This window comes from Bufo gargarizans, chromosome 2, assembly GCF_014858855.1.
Source record: "Bufo gargarizans isolate SCDJY-AF-19 chromosome 2, ASM1485885v1, whole genome shotgun sequence".
NCBI lineage: Eukaryota > Metazoa > Chordata > Amphibia > Anura > Bufonidae > Bufo > Bufo gargarizans.
Window position 1 is genome coordinate 493,377,957 of NC_058081.1, and position 25,017 is coordinate 493,402,973.

Here is a 25,017-nt window from a genome sequence, read left to right on the forward strand (position 1 = left end):
GGGTGGCTAGTGGCAGCCCTAGTTGGGTTGAAGCAGCCGTGGAACGTACCAGCAGGGTAATATCTACATCCCTGTAGTTAAAAAGATCAGTAATATCATATAAAAACAATAACTAAGCCTAATGATGGTGTTAGCGGTGAGGTGAGCAGTCACTTTGGGACCGAGGCTGAAGGTCCCTACGGCGCATGCAGTTTTTACACTTGTAGGTCCCAGACACTTGTAGGTGGGCAATACGCAGGCGTAGAATACGATAGAACTGCGCCTGCGCAGGAATCAGTCCGTCCGTGATCTCTGGTATACGCATGCTCCTGTAGCTCGCTGTACAGTGCGTGGTTCTGTGCTTTTCCTCCCACACCATAGAGAGGAAGAGCTGGAGTGGCCTGGCAGTTTATCAGCGGACGGTACCATAGAGAAGTCGTTACGTAGGAGCCAAGTCTAGAGAAACGTCTGTGCGGCCTGGTGCCCGGCAGTTCAGGACAGAGCACGGGAGGTGAGGTCTGTTGAGGGAAGGCGGGTAGGCCTGTGTGCCCAGCAGATGTTTGGAAGTATGAACACTACACCAGCTCCAGGGACCCAAGAGAATGGTGCACTGCCAGGAACAGGAGCTGGTAGCCTCCATATTTGTGGCTTCTGGGTCTATAGGGTGAAATATGAGTTAGATAGATATATACACATTATAGTTTACATTATCATGGGCCATGTGATGACTTGGTGCAGCGCTGAGCAGGCAGTGGTGTCATGGTGAGGTCCACTCACAGAAGGCCCATGTTTACTTTGTACCACACTGGTCCACATACTCCTAGCACCGTCCCTGCTCAGGAAAATCCAGTCGCCTCACCCCCCTGTAGTCTCCAGTGGATACATTGCATGTCCTCCATGCTACCGCCTACCCCGCTGATGTCACTTCCAAGGGCTCATTCCGATGGGTGATGTTCACGTCAGGGTGCTGTCCCCATGTACAATTGCCGCTGCAGTTTTAGGCTTGTGTCACACAAGCGTATTCAGTCCGTGAAGCTGTATTTCCTGGACTGAACACTTCTATGAATTAAACTCGCAGCATCATAATGATTCATGATGCTGTGAATTCCCATCTCACCACAGATCTACTGAACTGTAGTCATGGCATTATATGACTACAGTTCAATAGACCTGCGGTGAGGAGAGAATTTACGAGGAAACCTGATAACTCTTGGGGTCCACCTGCAGTGAAGATCTGATAAGTACTTACCTAGCAGATACAAATCCAGAACATGGAACTGGTCTGAAAGCAGCCTAAAGCCCGAGCTAGTGCATGCACAGTTCCTTCCCTGAGGCTGATGCCAGTACAGAGAAGGAACACTATCACGACACTGCGCATGGCGAGATTACGGCGCTCTAGCTTTCTGTCATCGGGGAGCAAGGAGGAGATTCTGAGGATACGGGGCGGTGCTGGGCTCCTTCACTCTGGACTCATCTCAGGGACAGGACACATCTCAGGTTAATTTGCATATGTATCAAATTGTTTATTTTTTTTACACAATAAAAGCACACAGAGCTATGGGGACTGGGTATTGCGGATGTGCTAACGGCCATCTAGCAACCAATGTCCTCAGCTCTATACCCCAAATCCACCAGGTGACGGGTTCCCTTTAAGATTTTTTTTTTTTTTTTTTTTTTTTTTTTTTTTTTTTTTTACTCTATTTACTGTACAAGATTATGGGACAGCCATCTTGCCTATTGTTAAAGGGCATTTATACCTATGCAACTGGCTGACCTGTTACATGTGCTCTTGGCAGCTGAAGACATCTGTGTTGGTCCCATGTTCATATGTGTCCACATTGCTGAGGAGAATGATGTTTTAATATATGCAAATGAGCCTCTAGGAGCATCAGGGGTGTTGCCATTACACCTAGAGGCTCTGCTCTCTCTGCAACTGCTGCGCCCTCTCCACTGTTTGTGACAAGGCCAGGCAGTGTAAACATGAGCATACCTGGTCCTGTCAATCTAAACGCAGAGGGCGCAGCAGTTGCAGAGAGACCAGAGCCTCTAGGTGTAATGGCAACACCCCCGTTGCTCCTAGAGGCTCATTTGCATATATTTAAACATCATTCTCCTCAGTAATGCGCACACATGAACATGGGACCAACACAGATGCCTTCAGCTGTCAAGTGCACATGTAACAGGTCAGCCAGTGCCATAGGGACAAAACTGCTGACAGATGCTCTTTAAGTGAAACTCCTTGGAGAGGATCACAACAGACTAATACTACAGACTAGGTAATTACTCACGTTGCAATTCCATTTTGATTTTGTGATCTTAATGACGTATCCTCAGATTAGGCCGTCAATATCAGATTGGTGGGGGTCCGGTTCCCTGCACCCCTGCAGATCAGCTGTTTGAAGGGGACAAAGCGCTTGTGTGAGCGCGGTGTTCTTTTCAGGGTTTACCTGCATAACGTCTACGTCTACGTTGTAGTGGTGGTGCGGGGCAATTACAGCTGTGCGTCCCCTGTACTGTACTCACATCAGATGTTTGACTGCTCAGGCTCTTTGGACCAGATTTCCTAATGTGTCTAAGTAGAGTCTGTCAAAAAGTGGCGCAGTTTGGTGCAACTTGGGTTTTCTACACATTTTCTGTCTTCAAAAAAGGGGTGGTGCTTAGTAGAAACGGGTGTATCCTAGGATGCAACGTTTTTTACCAAAATTCTGTCTCATGTTAAACACATGACCATGTTTGTGTTTGCGGTCTGCACATTGATGGATACCAGTCATGTGCGTCCCACATTTTACCTTCTGCAGGTCCCGCGTCTATTCTTGTCTGCAAAACGGACAAGAATAGGATTTTTTTTTTTTTTGCGGGGCCATGGAACAGAAATACGGATATGGACCGCACACAGTGTGCTGTCCACAACTTTTGCAGCACCATTGAAATGAATGGGTCTGCGTCTGATCTGCACCAAAACTATGGTCATGTGCATCACATTTATCATCCAGCCTGAGCCCCTGTGATAAATCTGGTGCGGGTCTACACAGTCTAATGGATTAGGCTGTGTCCGCATGTGACTGAATAGCTGCAGATTTGGCGTTGCACGTTTTTTTAGCAGAAAATCCGCAGCATTGTACAGTACTAGCAAAATGCATAAGATGTTAAAGGGGTTGTCCAGGCTTTTACTATTGCTGACCTATCCCCAGGATAGGTCATCATTATAAGATCATATCAGATATCGGACCCCTGCCGTTCAGCTGTATGAGGAGACGACACGTGCTGTCTCCATTCTCTCTTCCTGTCTTCTGCTCTCTATGGTCTTTCCTATAGACCTCAGCAGCGGACAGGGAGGCTGCATGTGCACACTGCATGCGTCGTCTCCTCATACAGGTGATCGGCAGGGGGTGTCAGACCCCCACTGATCTAATATTGATGACCTATCCTGAGAACAGGTCATCAATAGTAAAAGCTTGGACAACCCCTTTAAGAACTTTCATCCACAAGAAAATCCACAGCGTAAATTGAACTGTGATTCAGTTTTGAAATCTGCTGCATGTCCATTTATGCTGCAGACCTCCATTGTGGATTTCTTCTTTCACGGTTCAGAGCGTGACGTCCACAGCCTTTTCATGTATCCTATTCACACATCAGTGTTCGGTCAGTGATTTCTATAAATGATTGTGAGCCAAAACCAGGTGCGTCTGTAACCACAGAACAGGTGCACATCTTTCCCTTATACCGTATCTCTGTGGAGGCTCCAATCCTGGTTTTTGCTCACAACTACCGACGTGTGAATAAGGCTTCATGCACACGACCGTATGTGTTTTGCGGTCCGCAAAAAAAAAAACTATAACATCTGTATGCCATTTTTTTTTTTTTTTTTTTTTTTTTTTGCGGAGCTAGGGAACGGACATATGGATGTGGATAGCACACGGTGTGCTGTCCGCAATTTTTGCAGGCCCATTGAAATGAATGGGTCTGCATAGTATCCACCCAAAAAAATGGAACGGACATGGAAACAAACAACGTTCATGTGCATGAGGCCCTGTTTCCGTGTGCTGTCCACATCAGTATGTCCGTTCCGTAGTCCTGCAAAAAAAATAATAGAACATGTCCTATTCTTGTCCGTTTTAGGCATTGTTACAATGGATCTGCAAAAAAACCCGGAAGGCATCCGTTTTTTTTTTTTTTTTAATTCTTATTAGCAAACCGCAAAACACGTACGGTCATGTGCATGTAGCCTAAGGTCTCTTTCACACGACCGTATGGCTTTTTTTTAGTGTTTTGCGGTCTGTTTTTAACGGATTCGTTCAGTTTTATTTTTGTTTCTGTTGTGTTTCCATTTCTGTTCCGTTTTGCTGTATGGCATATACAGTAATTACATAGAAATTGGGCTGGGCATAACCTTTTCAATAGATGGTTCCGCAAAAAACGGAACCTATATGGAAGACATACGGATGCATTTCCGTATGTGTTCAGTTTTTTTGGCGGACCCATTGACTTAAATGGAGCCACAGAACGTGATTTGCGGGCACCAATAAGACATAGAGTTGTTGCGATACCAAAATTTTGATTCGGTTTCGATACCATAAAAAAGTATTGCGATACTCGATACCATTCAATACCACGCGAAAAAAATAAAACAAAAAAGCCACGTGCATTCCGCATTTTAATAAAATACAGCAGCTTTTCTAGTGGGCGTTCCTTCTCCCTGCGCTGCGATTGGACAGCGCTACAGCCAGGGGAGAAGGAACACCCACTAGAGAAGCTGCTATCTCCTCCCCATTGCTCCGATAGTATTTAGCATATGGAGCAGGAGACAGTAATGGGGCACAGCGGGCGAACAGAGCGGCGCCCAGGAATAATAGTAAGTGCAGGGAGATCCCTGGGCGCCGCTCTGTGTAGCCTTATACTTAAAGTCCGAACACATGAAAAGTACTATCATTGGTGGCGCAGTGCGCCCTCCCCTCTCTCTGTCCATTAGTGGCAGTGGCAGTGGCAGCAGCAGCAAAGGGGGGAGGGAGAGACTGCTTCCTTCCCCCCTGTGCTGCTGAGGGAACATGAGCGCGCTGACAGCAGCGCGCTCATGTTCAGAGATACTAGACTGAACATGGAAATCCCGGTATCGTATTGATACTGGGACAAAAGTATCGATTGGATATCGAAATTTCGATGCCCGCAACAACCCTAATAAGACATGTTCTATCCTTCAACGGAACGGAAATACGGAAACGGAATGTATACGGAGTACATTCAGTTTTTGGGGCGGAACCATTGAAATGAATGGTTCCGTATACTGACCGTATTCAGAACGCCAAAAACGGCCCATAAATGGAAGAAAAAAAAGTCATGTGATCGAGGCCTAAGGATTAGAGGCTGTATCACCCTGGTTAATAATCGCTAACGAACGTTTGCATGAACACTCGTTAGCGATTATCTTGCAGTGTAATACTGCGCCGATGATCAAGCAATCGCTTGTTCAGCCGATTCTGATTTTTAAGCACCCTTAAAAATCAGCGCTTGCCAGCAGTAGATTGTCCTGTCTAGTAGCGATCTTCTGCTAGCAAGTAATGTGTGGACGAGTGATGGCGTAGTGCTCGCTCCTCCCCATGCTGTGGAGGAGTTCACTGCATGTTGTAGCAGTGGTCTCTTTCGCTAGCTAGCAGGCGATTGACGGGAGGGGAACGCTTCCCTCTCAACAGTCGTTTGCTGATCTGCCTAATACAGGCTTAAATGCATTTTTGACTGTATTTTCAGGCACATGTGCACAATAAGTGAATCTGGGCCTCTCAGTTTGCAAGATTCTGAGCAAGTGAAAGGAGCCTCGAAAGCAGGGGCGTAACTATAGGGGAAGCGGCTGCTTTGGGGCCCTGACCCAGAAGGGACCCATCCAGGAGGAGGAGGACTAAAAGATTTTGTCTGGGCCCCCTCAACAGTATTACACAATGAAATAATATACAGTGGCAGTATATAGATGGAACAGCTGCCGGGCCTGGTCTGAGAGAGCGATCTTTACTAGCCACAGGAATAGGGTGGCATGAAAGGAAGGGGTTGTGAAAAAATTACTGGGGGAGGGGGGCCCCATTCAAAAATATGCTGTGGGGCCCAGTAATTTCTAGTTATGCCACTGCTCGGCAGCCAGCAAAAAGGTGTCAAGATAGGGCTCATGTCATCTTCAAGCCCAGCATTGGAAGGTCTAGAGGCCATTAAATGGTCAAGGTGCACTCGGTGGGGGAGATTTATCAAACTGGTGTAAAGTAGAACTGGCTTAGTTGCCCATAGCAACCAATCAGATTCCACCTTTCAGTTTTCACAGCTCCTTTGGAAAATGAAAGGTGGCATCTGATTGGTTGCTATGGGCAACTAAGCCAGTTCTACTTTACACCAGTTTGATAAATCTCCCCCACAATCTTCCTTTTATAAAGGTAAAGGTATGTTCACACAGGACAGATACGCTGGTGGATTTGGCGCTGCTGATTTTTGAGTCAGCCAAGTGGATGATATATTCAAAAGTCTCATCCACACCTTGCAGAAAACAAGATCTGCGGCTCAAATTGACCCGAGATGTAGATTTTAAATCGTTTGTGGATTTATGCTGCAGATTTCTCCTTTTGGACTGCAAAAATCTGCCCTGTGTGGTCATCGCCCAATGGGACACACAGATGTTGCTTCATGGCTGCTGATTTTGTGAGGACAATATAGCTGTTACCTTAAGGCAGGCATGCTTAACCTGCAGCCCTCCAGCTGTTGCAAAACTACAACTCCCAGATTTCCCAGACAGTCTACAGCTATCAGCCTGCAGCAGGGCATGGTTGGAGTTGGAGTTGGAGTTTTACAACAGCTGGAGGGCCACAGGTTGAGCATCTCTGCCTTAAGGGATGAGCGAAGCGAGCTTTGGATCCGAAGTTGCTTTGCTCAGAACTTTGGTTTAATCCTTTACGGAGATCCGTCTCCATACAGCACTAAAATGTACGGCCTCTGATGAGGCAAAGTCAGTTATTCCCGAAGTCTCACAAGACTTTGGTGAATAAATTCGGTATTTGATTTTTAAATTGAAAAACCGTTTAAAAACTTTGATCCGAACTCTGCTTCACTTCAAACTGGTACCTCGGAACAGAAGCAGAGTTCGGATCCAAGTTTTAAAATGTTTTTTTTTTTTTCAGTTTAAAAATCAAATACCGAAGTTATTCAACAAAGTCATTGACTTCTCGTCAGAGGCCGTACGTTTAATGCTGTACAGAGACGAATCTCCATACAGCATCAAACCCAAGTTTTGAGCGCAGCGACTTTGGATCTAGGATCCAGAGCTTGCTTCACTCATCACTAGTTGCCTTCAGAATTGTGTTCGGCCATATGCAGATGTCGCAACATATGCCCATGGTTATTTAAAGAGGACCTTTCACCGATCCTGACATTGTGAACTAAGAATACAGACATGGAGAGCGGCGCCCGGGGATCTCACTGCGCTTACTATTATCCCTGGGCGCCGCTCCGTTCTCCCGCTATGCCCTCCGGTATCTTAGGTCACTAAGTTATGGTAGGCGGAGATTTCGGTCACTAAGTTATGGTAGGCGGAGTCTGCCCTTGTTCTGCTGTAGCGCTGGCCAATTGCAGCGCAGCGATTGGCCAGCGCTACAGCAGAACAAGGGCAGACTCCGCCTACCATAACTTAGTGACCGAAGATACTGGAGGGCATAGCGGGAGAACGGAGCGGCGCCCAGGGATAATAGTAAGTGCAGTGAGATCCCCGGGCGCCGCTCTCCATGTCTGTATTCTTAGTTCACAGTGTCATGATCGGTGAAAGGTCCTCTTTAAGGCTCAGTTCACATCTCTTTTGATCCATCAGAAGAACAGAAAAATCGAAATAACTGATGTCTCATGGAAAAGACGCAGTGATCACAACTGATGCTCAAAATAAGTTATTTTTCTTCATCTTTCTGTTCTTCTGATAGATGCAAACTGAGCACCACTGATTCAAACAAATGGGGGAAAAAAAAGGATCAGAAGAACGGGAATGTGAATGAACGTGCGCTGTGTCTGGTATTATCATATGAAGTGTGTCCTGTACATATATGTATGTGCTATGGCGGAGATTACCCCTGCCAAATGTGATATTCCATGGTGAGGTGACTGTAATACCAAGGGGGTTCTATTGGCTTCTGATCCATACGCATGTCACTCCTCGTTCTGCATCTCAGTCCTTGTAGAAAATGGTGGGATGTGAAGTACTGATTGAAAATCCTCATTTTTCTATTCCCATTCTGGGGCCCTTTTTTGTCGCCAAAGGGTCATTCTAGCTGCCAGGGCAGTACACCTTTGCATCCTGTTTGTGGATCTCTGGGGTGCACCTGTAACTAGTGGGGGTTATCTAAGAATTCCATTATGGATTCCGGTACCATAAGTTACGGTCCGTGGTGGCGGAATCCATAACTGAATTCTTAGATAACCCGAACCTTGTACGCCGCACTTAAAACACAAGTTCGCTCATCCCTGCCTGTAACTAATGTTTGTGCATTGTCTTGTCTGAATTATGAGGGCGAGCTGGACGAGCGTGGGTAGTAAGAGCAGTTTCACCCCGCTTTGCTCACCCTGCATTATGTCTGGATGCTGATACCAGCAGTTGATAAAATGATATGGGCACATTTATTGATCCCCCCCCCCAAAAAAAATACATAAAAGCTAAAAGTAAAAAAAAAAGCAAGCTACAAATAATTGATGCAAATTAAAGGTGTTGTCCAAGATTTGGATGGTCTCAGCTGTTTCCTTTGTATCTCTGGTGCCAGAAGTCCTGTGTTTTTTCTGCAGTGGACGGGGCTGGTATCTGCAGCTCTGCATCCAATGAGGTGAATGGGAGCAGCGCTGCAGTTACCAGTTCCAGCCACTACTCAGTGGGCGGAGCTGTGGATTTCCTGCACTGGAACAACAAGGAAACATGTATTGGACCCCTGCCAGTATATTAATGGCTTCATGGACAGCCCCTTAAATATGAACCTGCGAGGGATTTCTGCAGACCTATGTGTTTCTATGGTTTGCATCCTGTAAACATAGCGCCACATGGGTCAGCATAGTTGCTGTATACAGAAAACAGAATTTCTGAGTAAAAAGCGGAGAAAATCCTGCTCCAAATCATATAAACCTATAGATCACAGACCTCTTCTCTCCCCTCGTCATGTGCTGCTTTCAGATATGCAGTATGGGTTTTCTGCAGTTTTCCGTATGCAGCTCCTATGCTGACCCATGTGTCCGGGTACTCCACAGGGCTTGCCTGTAACTATGGAGACACAGTGGTCTGCAGTGGAGCTGGAGGCAAAAAGCGTGGAATCCTTTTTTATGTCTTGTTATAGATGGCTTATAAACACTGGACTTTCTGGACATTTTGAATGGGTTGGGTGCATTTTTGTTGGATCTCTTGATGGATGCAGTGGGAGATGTTTCCCATCGGCTTCCAAGCTAAAAATAAAAAAATGTACCCAAGCATTACTCCTCTTTCATATAACTAATTCATATGTAGATTTCAGTCTTGTGTAGGTCATTGACCTGGTTTGAAACTATTCTCCCCCAAACCAGCACGTCGAAAAAAGTTATTTCCACGTCTTATTAACAATCGGCATCTTTCTTCTCAGAACACCACCTCCTTTCATAGCTGCTTGGGAATTGGATCTTTACTTCTGCAGAATTGCTGAACATTTTCTTTGCCCTGGAACAAGCTTCCAGACATGAAAACGGCCTCAAAGTTTTGTCCAGGTGGCGTCTTACCCCTGTGAAACTTCAGAAATACAATCCCAACTACAACCCTAAATGTTGGCTGTGGGGTGTGGGGTCGGGCACATATGTCCAATTCTGGTGGTCCTGCTGCTTGGTCTCCTACTGTACAGCACATAACTTGGATTTCTGGAGTTTCACTCTCTATCACCAGAGCTATGCCTGGCATTTATTTCCAGATAAAATCCTTCTGCATAAATTGATGTTGATTTAAATGTTTGCTCTTGTACAAAGATTTTGTCCCTATTTATTGGAGATCTAAATCTCCTCCAGCCGTTATACAGAAAGTTGACCATAATATCAGACTTGAAGAAACGAGAAACCATAAACTTTTTGAATCTGTTTGTTCTCCCTGGATGCACTTTAGAAACATTGGGGGAGAATTTTTAAACTGGTGTAAAGTAGAACTGGCTTAGTTGCCCCTAGCAACCAATCAGATTCCACCTTTCATTTTCCAATGGAGCTGTGAAGAACGAAAGGCGGAGTCTGGTTAGTTGCTGTGGACAACTAAACCAGTTCTACTTTACACCAGTTTGATAACTCTCCCCCATTGTTTTTAGAATTCAGTAGGTCTTTATTCATATTTTGCTACATTATACTTGTAATTGTAGTTTAAGAGAGTAAGAACCAGTTTGCGGATAAACATTTAAAGGCTATGAACACTTTTGGGGCAATTTTTTTAATGATTGCATTTTACTCATTTCGAGATAAAAAACATTTTTTGTCCTACAGTGTTAAGTTTGTCTGTCTGCAGATTTTCTTGCGTTCAGTTTCACACAGGTTTCTGCTCTGCTAGCTGGATATATAACCTTTATCTCTGAAACCCTAAGGCCTCTTGCCCACGAATGTAAGGGCTTCGTGCTGTGGACAGCAAATTGCTGTCCACAATGCACGGGCACAGACCGTGGGGCAGCCGCATGCGGATCGCAGACCTATTCACTTGAATGGGGTCCGCGATCTGTCCATTCTGCAAAAAGATTTTGCGGAACGGAACACCACAGAAGCACTCCGTAGTGAATGGGTTCGCATCAGTGATGCGGAATGCACACGGCTGATGACCCTTGTATTGCGTAACCGCTGTATGCGGCCTGCAGCACGGGCACAGAGCCCTTACGTTCGTGTGAAAGAGGCCTAAGGGTACTTTCACACTAACGTTAAAGTTTTCCGGCATTGAGTTCCGTCCTAGGGGGCTCAATACCGGAAAAAAAAGGATCAATTTTATCCTAATGCATTCTGAATGGAGAGCAATCTTTCAGTATGCATCAGGATTTCTTCAGTTCAGTCACTGTACGGTTTTTGGACGGAGAAAATGCTGCATCCTGCTACAGTATTTTCTTGGTCCAAAATTCCGGGACACTTGATCCGGCATTGTTTTCCATTGAAATGCATTAATGTTGGATCCGGCACCAAGTGTTCCGGAAAAACAGATTCGGTTTTGCGGTCTGCTCATGTGCAGACCTTCTAAAAATGTGAAAAAAATGTAATACCGGATCTGTTTTTCCACATGACACCCGAGAAACTGATCCGGTATTGCAATGTATTTGTGAGACGGATTTGCATCTGGATCAGTCTACAAATGCTATCCGTTTACACACGGATTTCTGCATCCGTCAGGCAGTTCTGGCGACTGAACTGCCTGCCTGAATCTAACGACGTAAGTGTGAAAATACCCTAACAGCCGGTTCAGACCTGAGCGTACTGACCTGAGCGCGTATGCGCGATTCTCCGGCGTCTCACATACGCGGCTCCGGTAGTATGCGAACGCCCATTGTCGCGCGTTCCCGGAAGTCTATGTACGGGAACACGCGACAAGACGCCCCGAAGAAGCTCCTGTACTTCTTGGGGCGTCGGGCGTTTTACAGCGTGATCACACGCGCTGTAAAACGCTCAGGTGAGAACCATTCCCATAGGGAATCATTGGTTCTTGCCTGTTGAGCGTTTTACAGTGTGTAGGAATGCGCTGTAAAACGCTCAGGTCTGAACCCAGCCAAAGGCTACTTTCACACTAGCGTTCGGGCGGATCCGTTCTGAACGGATCCGCTCATAATAATGCAGACGGAGGCTCCGTTCAGAACGGATCCGTCTGCATTAAAATGGCAAAAAAAAAGCTAAGTGTGAAAATAGCCTCGGACGGATCCGTCCAGACTTTCAATGTAAAGTCAATGGGGGACGGATCCGCTTGAAGATTGAGCCACATTGTGGCATCTTCAAACGGATCCGTCCCCATTGACTTGCATTGTAAGTCTGGACGGATCCGCACGGCCAGGCGGACACCCGAACGCTGCAAGCAGCGTTCAGCTGTCCGCCTGTCCGTGCGGAGGCGAGCGGAGCGGAGGCTGAACGCCGCCAGACTGATGCAGTCTGAGCGGATCCGCTCCATTCAGACTGCATCAGGGCTGGACGGCTGCGTTCGGGTCCGCTCGTGAGCTCCTTCAAACGGAGCTCACGAGCGGACCAGCGAACGCTAGTGTGAAAGGAGCCTAAGACTCATTATAGCTACATTCTTATCAAAGTGTTCGAGTAGTCAGGAGTTCAGAGATAAGGGCTATATATCTGATGGGTCCAATGTGACACTGAAAGCAAGATAATCTACAGATTGAAACTTTACCCTATAGAACAAAATCTGTTGAAAATGTTTAATAAAGACCAATTGAAAAATTATTTTTTTAGCCCATAATGGTAATTACCTTACTCCAGAGTGAACCTTTTCTATATGATATGTATATAACAGCAGATCAGTCAATATGTTTCTTCTACCTAGTGAAGGAAGAACATATACTTCTCCTTCCTGAAATGCTTCAGAAGCAGGGTGACGCCACCCCGCTTACAGGGCTTGCATTTGGTGCTTTGTAGTGGTGAAAATAAATGTCTGGCAGGAACAATACGGCGTCCGTGACTGTGTTTAACTGTAAGTCTGTCTATTAAACTCACAGGTGTGAAACCCTCCCTCTGTCCAGGACAAGCCTTTCCTACTTTTGTCTTTACAAATCACCCCGAAATTGCCAGATATTCCACCAAAATGCCAGCTGCCGTGGTCGACAACAGTCAAGTGATCTGTGAGGTTTGGGCCATTAACCTGGAGGAGGAAATGCGTAAGATAAGAGAGCTTGTCCGCACCTATGGATACATTGCAATGGTGAGTGCTGTTATCTAGGGGTGGGCGATATGGCCTAAAATATATTGCGATATCATTTTTAGCATGTGCGATATGCGATATATATTGCGATATATTGTTTTCTATAAGGGGGATGTTTAAACTTTTTTTTTTACTTTTTATTTATTAACTATTGGCCTCCTTAAGGGCTAGAACCCTTGTCATATTCACCCTAATAGAGCTCTATTAGGGTGAATAGGACTTTACACTCTCCCTGCTGCTCTGTGCTTTGTGCACACAACAGCAGGGAGCTGACCATGGTGCCAGCCTCTCATGTGCCCCCCCCCCCCCCCCAGCCTCTGATCTAATGCTGGGGCTCCGATCGGTTACCATGGCAGCCAGGAGTCAAGCTACTGAAGCCCTGGCTGCCATGGTATGTTAGTGAGCAGCATTATACTCACGTGCGCCGTGGCCGCCGGTCGCTCCTTCTTCTCATAGGTCTGTGCGGTGCATTGCTAATGCTGTAAGCATTAGCAATCCGCCGCACAGACCTATGAGAAGAAGGAACGACCGGCGGCCACGGCGCACGTGAGTATAATGCTGCTCACTAACATACCATGGCAGCCAGGGCTTCAGTAGCTTGACTCCTGGCTGCCATGGTAACCGATCGGAGCCCCAGCATTACACTGCTGGGGCCCCGATCGGAACTGCAAACTGCCACCAATGATGCGGGGGAGGAGGGGGACCCTGACCCTGTGGGATATGGCCGGCACATTCATTGGTGGCGCAGTGGCCACAGTCCCTCCCCTCCTCCTCCTACTCTGTCCTCATTGGTGTTCAGCGGCAGCCGCGCACAGTGGGGAGGGAGGGACTCCCTCCTTCTCCCTCCGCTGTGCCGGCCGGCTCAGGAGAAAATGGCGCGCGCAGAGAGCGCGTTCATATCGCGGTCCGGCAATATAGGCGATATGGCGAAAATCCATATCGCGGCCCAAATTCATATCGCATATCGCCTATACCGCCCACCCCTACTGTTATCCTTACCTACATGTTATACCATCAATTCTCCAAATGCTAAACTCTTTTACATAAAATATCCGAGATTCAATGGCTCAAGGGTCTGTTCCCTGGAACGATTGCTCTGCAGATTCTCGCCGCAGTCTGTTCAAAATGGACTGCAATAACCGACTAAAATTCTAATATAAAAAATATGTTCCTTATAAGATCAGTTAAAATAATAACAGTTGGCATTCCCCAAGGACAGGGTTAAAAAATACCCAAAGTGACTTGATATCTCGATGTCTGTTTGTTAAACTGGCCATCCACAAAGATGAATGTCTGTTGAACCCTTCATTTTGGTGGTATCTCCTGACCATCTGATGTGTATGGGGGGTCCTCCCCATTCTCCGGGTTGGGGAGAGGAGGGTTGGTCATGTTGGATTTCAACACCCCTGGTCCTTTTGTTCCTAGGAAGATAATGTATTTGTATAGGGAAATTGGGAGAACGCTTAAAGGGGTTATCTGGGAATTAATATTGATGGCCTATCCTGCATGAACGCTGCTGCCCCTTCCAAGGCCATGTCGTGTCGCCGTACATCAGTGACATGGCCTAGGCACAGCGCAGACCCATTGAAGTGAATAGGGTTGAGCTGCAATACTAAGCACAGGCGCTATACAATATACAGCGCTGTGCTTGGAGAGCTGCCTGGAACCTCGGGGGCTCCCCGAAACAGCTGATTGGCAGGGGTGCTTGAGACTCAGACCTGAGGGTAGGTCTTTATTATCCATAACTGGATATGCAACCTGAGCACCATGTTACAGAGCAGGAGACGCTGAGCAGATTGATATATGTTTTTGTTGGAAAAGATTCAGTAAAACCTGTAATTTATACTTTTTTTTTTTTTTTCTACCTCCTATGAACAGCTATCGGTACATGGAGGAGGGCTTATCAGTGATTGATAGTATTGCGTGGATAAATGTGCAAGAGATTATATCTGTCAGTCATGGATAACACCTCTGTACTGATAGCTGTTCACAGGAAGTGAAAAAAAGCTGAGATATAAATGTCTAAATTACAGGTTATACTGTATCATTTCCCATAAAACTATATGTCTACTCAGCTCATGCTGCATTCAGATTGCACTGCATTTTGTGGTCACGGGTCCTCTTTAAGGATCCAGCGTCCAATACAGTACCAGAGAAGTCATAAGTAACTATGCCATATCCACTGGAGAATGAGATGTAAGGACAGCATGGACGGTGATCCATGCGTGCTAGTAACCGTTGGATGGTTGTAAGTGATATATACGTATTCATACTGTGTGAGCTTGTCCTCTGGTGCCTCCTGAGAAAACGAGCGTTGAGCTGCCGATGGGGTGATTTCTCCCAGGTACATAGTCAGTGGCAAAACTGGAAGGCGTCCAGCACTCAGGAATAAAATCCCCAAAACTTTTTGGGACACATAAAGCAATTTAAAAAAAAATAATAATAAATTATACATTTTGGGATTTTGTTCCCGAGTGCTGGATGCCTTCAACTTTTGCCACTGACTTTGTAGCTTGCAGCCATTCTGTTTGTCCATGCACTGAGAATTTTTTTTCTCATTTAAAGGGGTTGTCCGGGTTCAGAGCTGAACCCGGACATTCCTCCATTTTCACCCCGGCAGCCCCCCTGACATGAGCATCGGAGCAGTTCATGCTCCAATGCTCTCCTTTGCCCTGCGCTAAATTGCACAGGGCAAAGGCATTTTTAGGAGTTCCGGTGACGTACCGGGGCTTTCCATGGGGCTGACAGGAACCCCGGTGACGTCACCGGCACTGATGGGCGGGATTTAGCTCTGCCCTAGCCAGTAAAACGGCTAGGGCAGAGCTAAAGCCCGCCCCTCAGAGCCGGTGACAACTTCCGCCCAGCAGTGTGTTATTGAAAACAAAAAAGCCCGTGCCCTGCGCGATTTAGCGCAGGGCACGGGAGTGCATCGGAGCATGAGATGCTCCGATACTAGCCTCAGGGGGGCTGTCTGAAAATAAGGGTATGTCCGGGTTCAGCTCTGAACCCGGACAACCCCTTTAAGAAGGACTAGGTGAACTGATCCACTCAAGCAATTTTTTGCTCATCTCATTGGTGATAATGATTACTGCTTTATTGATATTGGGTTGTTTGATGTCCTTTTGTAGTTACACAATCAGTGTTAGTCTACCTTCACACTGGCGTTTTGGCTTTCAGTTTGTGAGATCCATTCAGGTCCAAAACGGATCAGTTTGCGTTCTAATGCATTCTGAATGGATAAAGAATGTATCAGTTTGCATCAGTTCAGTCTCCATTCTGCTCTGGAGGCGGACACCAAAATGCTGCTTACAGCGTTTTGGTGTCCGTCTGATGAAACTGAGCCAAACGGATCCGTCCTGGCACACAATGTAAGTCAATGGGGACAGATCCGTTTTCACTGGCACAATAGAAAACGGATCTGTCCTCCATTGACTTACAACGGTGTTCAAGACGGATCAGTTTTGGCTTTGTTAAATATAATACAAATGGATCCGTCCATGACGGATCCGCACAAAACGTGAGTGCGAAAGTAGCCTTACCTGTATGCCTGTCATGCAGGAGCCTCATCTCTTGGAGCATTTCTCCGAAGAATCCTGTATTACACAGACATCCCACTGCCTCGTTCTCCTCACTGGAGTATTTTATGTTGATTGTAGACATAGAATGAACAGGCGGCACTCGCCACTGAAATCATCAATCTTCTTTATTCATCAATGTAGAGGGAGATATAAACAGGGCTGGGGCAGACTCGCTTCTCACAGAACGCCAAGTAACTACTTAGCGCACTGCAATAAGCGAGTCTGCCGCAGCCCTGTTTTTATCTCCACCCGTATTGATGAATAAAGAAGATTGATGATTTCAGTGGTGAGTGCCGCCTGTTCATTCTATGACTACAGTCAATTGTTGAAGCTGTACCTTCTTTGGGGCAGTGCACCACGTACACTGAGTCACACAAGGTATCGGAAGACACAGTCTCAGTGGAGAAAGTACCGAGCGGTGCCGCCTGCGGCTTTTCTGTTTTTACGGGGAGTATTTTATGTTCTAGTTTTATAGCTGACCCCTCTGAAACCTTTGTATTGACGTTGCAGTCAGTTGACTTTTTCTTTCATTGCTGTTTGCAGGACACAGAGTTTCCTGGTGTGGTTGTGAGGCCGATCGGGGAGTTTCGAAGCACTATAGATTATCAGTACCAGCTCCTGCGCTGCAATGTAGATTTACTAAAGATTATACAGCTAGGTCTCACATTCATGAATGAGAAAGGGGAGTACCCACCTGGAACCAACACGTGGCAGTTTAACTTCAAATTTAACCTCACGTAAGTCTGGTATTTTGCTAAGGGGATCTGTCACTTGTTTATTTTGCCCCTAGGACACAATAAAACTACTGACCGATTTATAGCACAAGTTGTAGCTCAAATCCACTGAATAGTTTCAGGGTCCACTTTCACGGGCCGATGCTGGACCAGTAACTATTTGCCGATCAACACTATAGAAGTTGATTGGCACGTCTTTAAAGAGTAACTAAACTTTTAATGAAGTTTTTTTCCTTTAAATGTACCAAATGCCCCAATAATTTTCTAATATATTTTATTTATTGATTTAGAATTTTTAGTAAACATTCACCCCTAAAGCCCTGATTTTTCCTGCGCGATTTAAATTCACTTTTCTCCACATCACTCACTTCTCAGCGGTGTATGGATTATGGACTGTGAACTTTATCAATGGGGCTGCAGAGAATGGAGTTACGGGCAGGAGTGCACATTACTGCTCCTGCCTGTGCCCCCGAGGTTTACTAAATCCTGGCATAGCACATGCGCTATGCCAGGATTAGCTGAGCAGTACGGGCTCCTGCCTGTGCTTGCTTAGCTAAGCTAAAAGTCCAGCATGTAAGCTTTTAGCTTAGCAAAGCAGGCACAGGCAGGAGCCCGAGAGGTTACAAGGACAAGTAAACTCTCGTACCATTCATTTGGTATGCCTTCTGGAGGTTATGTATGAATTAGTTGCATTTTGCAAAGAAGGTCTAGCTGAGTGTTACCAGCTGGGGATGTGTCCCTGCACAGTATGACATTATCCACTGCTGCCAGTGTAAGACTCGAAACACTCATTTATAACTTCTAGAAGGAATAAAAAAGGAATCGCACAACATATCCACATAATCCAGTCAGTCATATTAGTCTTAGGCCTCATGCACACGGCCGTTCCGCGTCCGTTCCGTGCATTGGGGACCGCAATTGCGGTCCCCAATGCACGAGCAACATCCGTGCAGCGGCCCGGACCCATTCAACTTGAATGGGTCCGTGGTCAGTCCGCACCGCAAAAAAAATGACGTCATATTTATTTGCAGTGCGGCACAACAGAAACACACACCACGGAAGCACTCCGTAGTGTTTCCTGTGTTCTGTTACGTGACTTCGTTCCACATCTCCGAAATTGCAGACCCGTTCAAGTTAATGGGTCCGCATCCCTGATGCGGGGTGCACACGGCCGTTCATTTCAATGGGTCCGCCAAAAATGCAGACAGCACACCCTGTGCTGTCCGCATCAGTATATCCGTTCCGTAGCCCCGCAAAAAAAAAAAAACATGTCTTTTTCTTGTCCATTTTAGGCATTGTTACAATGGACCCACACAAAAAAAAACGGATGTCATAAATTTTTGATTGCGGACCGCTAAACACATACGGTCGTGTGCATGTAGCTTAATGCATAGTAATCCTGAGAGCGCTGAACTGATCACTACCCCATGTTGCGTGACGTTTCGGGGTCACGCCCCCTTAATCATGTGTGCCTGTGGGTTGTAACCATGCACTTTAAATACAATCTTTCCATTATCATCATTTCACATTTACATATATTCATTAATAGCTTATATATGCTTACTGTATTTTTCGCTTTATAAGACGCACCTGATGACAAGACACACCTAGGTTTTTGTGGAGGAAATAAAATATTTTGAACCAAATGGTGTGCTTTTGGTGGGTTTTGAACTAATGGGAGGTCTGTGGATTGTGCACCACTGTTATGGGGGGGGGGGGGAAATCTGTGGAGGACACTGTTATGGGGGGATCTGTGGAGGACACTGTTGTGGGGGGGGGAGATCTGTGGAGGACACTGTTGTGGGGGGGGGGGAGATCTGTGGAGGACACTGTTGGGGGGGGGGGGGGATCTGTGGAGGACACTGTTGTGGGGGGGGGGATCTGTGGAGGACACTGTTGTGGGTGGGGGGATCTGTGGAGGACACTGTTGTGGGGGGGGGGATCTGTGGAGGACACTGTTGTGGGGGGGGGGGGATCTGTGGAGGACACTGTTGTGTGGGGGGGGGGGGGGGATCTGTGGAGGGGTAGAGTGCGTCTTTTATAAAGCGAAAAATATGGTATATATGTAATTGTGAAATGATGATAGAGATTGTATTTAAAGCGCATGGTTACAACTGACAGGCACGCATGATTAGGGGGCATGACCCACGAAAAGTCGTGCACCATGGGGTAGCAATCAGTTCAGCGCTCTCAGGATTGCTATGCGTTATAGCGATTTATTTATATGAATAAAAGGACTGAAAAATGCAAGCAAAGCTTTAAAAGACCGAGTATTCCAGATAACCTTTTGAATAAGACTAATACGACTGAGTGGATTATGTGGATATAATTGTGAGTGAGGTTCTGAACCAGGTCGTGGTATACTACACGTACATAGTCCTCTCTCGTCCCCATACTGTGGAGGTGAATGCTGCATGTAAATGCGGCTCTCTCCTCTTCTGAACAGGTAATTGTCAGCAAGGAAAATGGTTCCTTCCTGGACTGCTCAGTCGGCTCATGTAAATGTGCCATAAGGATAAGGGAATGTCTGCCCGTTCCTAGCCAGCTACTTTCTACTAAATAAATGTGGCAGCTGCAGATGGGCTGAAAACAACTTTCGGAGCACAAATGTTTCACCCATTGCCAATTAGCACAGATGTTATTTTTTTTTATTTGGGGGGGTGGTCTGCCGCCTCTGGACCTAGTTTTAGAGCGTTCTGCATAGTGCCATGGAATTTCATCATTTTATCTTGCATCCTGCAGGGAAGATATGTATTCTCAGGACTCCATTGATCTGCTGGCTAATTCCGGCCTTCAGTTCCAGAAGCATGAAGATGAAGGTATCGACACTCTGACTTTTGCAGAGTTACTCATGACCTCTGGAGTGGTTCTGTGTGATAATGTGAAGTGGCTGTCATTCCACAGGTGAGGGTTTTACAGCATATTACAGTATCAGTGTTCAAGGGGTGTTTCCATCTCATTTATTAGGGTTCTTTTACACGGACTGATGATCGGGTAGATTTATTATAAGCAGGTGTTCCCAATAATTGCCTGATCTTTAGAGATGAGGGCTGTGTTCACATGCAGCAGTCACCTACTCTGTATGGGGACAAGTGATCGCTTTTCCCCCTAGCAAATCATTGTTCCGGGGGCAGCGGATTGTTTAGGCTACTTTCACACTGGTGTTTCTGGGTCCGCTTGTGAGATCCGTTTCGGGGCTCTTACAAGTGGCCCAAAATGGATCAGTTCAGCCCCAATGTATCAGTTTGGCTGTGTTCCGTCTCCATTCCACTCTGGAGGCGGACACCAAAACCCTGCTTGCATTGCTCTTGTCTTTACCCTGATAGCAGATGTCAGGGAAATGAGGATTTGGCGTGTTGGGTTTCAATATTGGCCAATCCTTCGAGAATTTTAACTACTGTAAAAAAACAAAACAAAAAAAAACTTGGGGGAGCGTGTAATGATACGTTCAGTTGCGTTTCTAGATCTGGCAGGCTCTTCTGCTGGCTGGAAAAAAGCAGTATTTGTCCGACCCGGTATTTCTGCTAGAATGTGTCCAGATCACTATCACAATTAGTCAGTGGGTAGTGGATGCTGGATCCGGTAATGTAAAAGCATTATTTTGTGTATGCCCCCTGCTCCTTATGTTTCATGTTAGGTTTTCTGCCACGGATTTCACCCGCTGCAAATCTGCAACATAATTGGGATCCGGCAGTTTTGGAAATTTGCTGCTGAAAATTCTGCTGAATGGGGTTTTGTAACCCTTATACTCCAGCAGTGTAGTGTGGATTTTTGGTGTGACATCCTAATCATCTGAACATAGCCATACTGTCGACCAATTTGTGGCGGTTTTTCGTTTTATAGTCTTGACCTCATCTACTCTTGTCCTGGAACTGAAGGTTGTTTTTGTCCTCTGCAGTGGCTATGACTTTGGATACATGGTGAAGCTTCTAACAGACTCTCGGCTTCCAGAAGAGGAACATGAATTTTTCCATATATTGAATCTTTTCTTCCCATCCATTTATGATGTCAAATATTTAATGAAGAGCTGCAAAAATCTCAAGGTAGGATATAAATTAGCTTTTAATACAATGTGTGAACTTTGCCTTAGATGTGCAGTGTTTGCTCATGTGTTGTTCACAAGAGGGTTGACTAATGAACGCCATTGAGCTTTATTTGTTTGTCTGAAGCCGTATGTTTTATTGAATACTCTTGTGTACAGGGTGGTCTTCAAGAGGTGGCCGATCAGCTAGATCTGCAGAGGATCGGTCGACAGCATCAAGCAGGGTCTGACTCTCTTCTAACCGGCATGGCATTCTTCCGTATGAAAGAAGTGGGTATATTTTGTGTTTGCTGGTAGTTAAAGGGGCAGATTCATCATTAAGTTACACCAGAAAACTGGGGTTAAAAAAACAAAAAACAAACGCAAACTGCATGTCGTCATAAATTAGGCGCAGCAAGCTTGGGTATCTTATCCTGGCGTACTCTGCTGGAGTAGGATACATCTCACGCAGAGTGTATTTCTCATGTATAACAAACTTCTTGGCATGCTGATGTGCTGCATCATAACTGGCAATGGAGTTAGCAACACAGGCAGACTGCATAGCAATGTCTGCATATGTTGGATTGGATGTGCATTTTGGGAGTAGTCCCCGAGGTATACTCCTTTTGTAAGGCACTGTATAGCCATGCAGTGCCATATGGTGGCCATTCGCCTTTTGTTAAACAAAAAAATATTGAAAAAGAGGGTCCCTAAGTGATCCTGTATTGTTAAAAGAAAGTTTGCCGCACTTAAGGTACTTTCACACTTGCGTCGGGACAGATCCGACAGGCTGTTCATCCTGTCGGATCCGTCCTTCCCCTATTTCGCCGTGCCGCCGCTCCGTCCCCATTGACTATAATGGGGACGGGGCGGAGCTCCGGCGCAGTACGGCAGTTCGCGGTGAGAGGCCGCCGGACTAAAAAGTTGGACATGCAGGACTTTTAGTCCGGCGGCCTTTCGCTGTGCACTGCCGTACTGCATCGGAGCTCCACCCCCGTCCCCATTATAGTCAATAGGGACGGAGCGGCGGTCCGGCGAAATAGCGGAAGGACAGATCCGACAGGCAGAACAGCCTGTCGGATCCATCCTGCCGCAAGTGTGAACGTACCCTTACCACTCCAATGAAGGTCAAAAGGACGCTGTTTTGGCCTCCTTCGGATCAATAAAGGCATGTGGCTACATTCAGAGTATGCACTGGCTTACACTGTATACCATCACATAGTGTGAACACCATTTTAGACTTGTTCCACTGTTTACATTGTGTACCAAAATGATGTGATTTGCTCTGTTCTAGCTATTTTTTGAGGACCATATTGATGATGCCAAGTACTGTGGACGCCTGTATGGACTGGGGACAGGAGTGGCCCCCAAGTCGAACGAGGAGGCAGAGGAGAAAATAAGCATCATGTCTCTCATAAACAATGGACAGCAATGAGATGCCTAGCACTTGGCTTCCTATCTCCTGAGAATGAGCTACATCATCTTCCTATATTCTCCATGTCTTGCAGAGATCTTTTTGGCTCATAGCTTCCACATAGCAATGTTCAGAGCCAGCTGTACAGTAAACGGCTGTAGAGATGCCTATGTATACAATTATTGTGCCAGATATGTCACATTTTCATTCTTTTAAAACTTTTATTCAAGACGTCAGCATCTTACAAAAAAAATAAATGCAAACGTAGTAATCCTCAAAAACGACCACTTCTCCACACGTGACCAAATTTGTGGGCTGTGGCTTATACGGACACCTTAACCCTTTGCTCATCCTTCTGCAGTTGCAGACACTTTCTTTGCTTTTAGTGTGGGTGGTTTAACTGCAGCATTGTGAGAATCTCTTTGACCAGGTCAGTGTTTGTCCTCATTGCTTCCATTTCTGCAAAGCTTAAGCACCTTTAAAGAGGATCCCCTCTGTCTCTTCTGTCCTGGCAGGGGAATGTAGCCATTGACTCTTCATTGGTTATGCATTCCTGTGCAGTTCCAGCTGCTTCAGCTTAGTTGTGGTATTGTGGCATATGTCAATTGCTATGATATTCACTATTCAGGTATGTTAATAGCTGCATTGGACATTGCAGTGAATATCCAACTGCATTTTTTTTGCCTGCACGCCCCAAAAAAGACTGCAGAAGAACCCAATTAATATTCTCTTAACGTAACAAATATGGCCTTCACAAGAAAATTCCAAGAGCAGGGGCGGTCTGCAGAAGGTAAATCTAATATTCTAAATGTGATGCTGTTCTCTTGGTCCAATTGACAATCTCCAGACTGTGTTCAGATAATTAGATTATCGATAAAATTGGATATTTTCCTAAAATACTCGACCTCAAACTTCAATTTCTGTGCATTAATGGAGACATAAGCAAAGGTATGGGTCTTACTAACTTGGATATTAGCATGCAAATTTGATTTGAGACACATTACAGTGAAACACCAACTTCACAACCATTTTTTATTGCTTCAGTGCATTTAAAATGAGGAAAAAAAAAAAAGTCTTAAGCCTCATTCACACGTCAGTGTTCGGTCAGTGATTTTCATCAATGATTTTGAGCCAAAACCAGGTGCGGCTCTAAACTGAGAACAGGTGCAGATGCAGATCTTTCCCTTATACCTTATGTCTGTGGAGGCTCCACTTCTGGTTTTGGCTCGAAATCACTGATGGAAATCACTGACCAAACACTGATGTATGACTGAGGAACTAACTGAAATCTTATACCACTTCAATGCAGGACTGTGATTCCAAGGTAACAGAAACAGTGTAGCTGATTCTTCTAATTGCCATCAGTCTGTATCCTATGTGTTGCTTATCTACAAAATGTATGTTAGTGAAATGGAGATGTTTAAAAGAGTATATTACTGCAGGATCAGACTACAAAGGGTTTGTTTGTTGTCTGTTACCATGGAGACACAAGTCTGCATAGGAGGTGCAGACACAACATTAACATTAAGGCCATTTGCAAAGTTACTTCTTTCATTTTAGGTGTTCTGGTACAATAAAAAAATGATTGCAAAGTTGGACCTTTGGTAAAAGCTTATGATACCTGCCCTTTTAATAGTGAAGGTGACCATGTGGGGTCAAACCAGTGTGCATTATCATCTTTGCTGTGCTTCGTTGGAGTCACAGGTAATGTAATGTGTCTGCGATGTCAGCAGTTACCTGGGAATTTTCTTTTTCTGTTTTTTGGTTACGGATATTAAATCAGCTGACAAAATGGCGGCCTGTTATGTGTTCACATTTGCACACAGTCTCTGTACAAGAAACCAAGTATATAACCTTCAATAAAAAGATTCTGACTTGCTGAATGAAGTGTAAATAACATTCACTTAAAAAAAAAAAAAAAAGGCATAAAATGCATTGTAATTTAGTATTTCTACTGTGCGTCTAGAATACCCGAAGCAAATGTTTTATTTTTATTAATGGCGAGTTCCAAGCCTAGATGCTTTGGTCTCCTCCCGCCATTTTATGCCCTAGGGAAAAAAAAAGCCTCCAACCTTTTTAATGTGGAATGTATCCTTTATTATTTTTTTTATGAATGTGTATATGGAGTCCTGACATGAGAGCAAACACTGCCCTGTTACTTATGTCCCTGTAAAATAAAAATATATAATAAATAACTGAAAGCATTGGAAAAAAAAAAAACACGGGTTTCCTGTAAGTCTTGCAGTTTTACCCCAGCAGGTTTTGTAATCTGTCTCAATTGATGTAAGCTGGAGTTTAAGACGCTTGTAAATATTATTTATGTTTTTAAATTTGTAAAATAAAGATGTTTCATTTTGTTTTTTTTTGTTTTTAGTGAAGACATTTATGTGTACCCTGATTATGTTGTA

General features: G+C 45.4%; 1 protein-coding gene across 1 annotated transcript; it reads left to right on the forward strand.

Moving 5' to 3' along the window:
• Window positions 1-296: 296 nt before the first annotated feature.
• Window positions 297-24,966, forward strand: CNOT8 (CCR4-NOT transcription complex subunit 8). Its single transcript, XM_044277889.1, has 7 exons — window positions 297-490; window positions 12,660-12,862; window positions 16,984-17,177; window positions 19,917-20,078; window positions 21,073-21,217; window positions 21,376-21,486; window positions 22,490-24,966. The coding sequence occupies exons 2-7, from the start codon at window positions 12,746-12,748 to the stop codon at window positions 22,628-22,630; spliced, it is 870 nt and encodes a 289-aa protein (XP_044133824.1). The 5' UTR covers window positions 297-490; window positions 12,660-12,745; the 3' UTR covers window positions 22,631-24,966.
• Window positions 24,967-25,017: the final 51 nt, after the last annotated feature.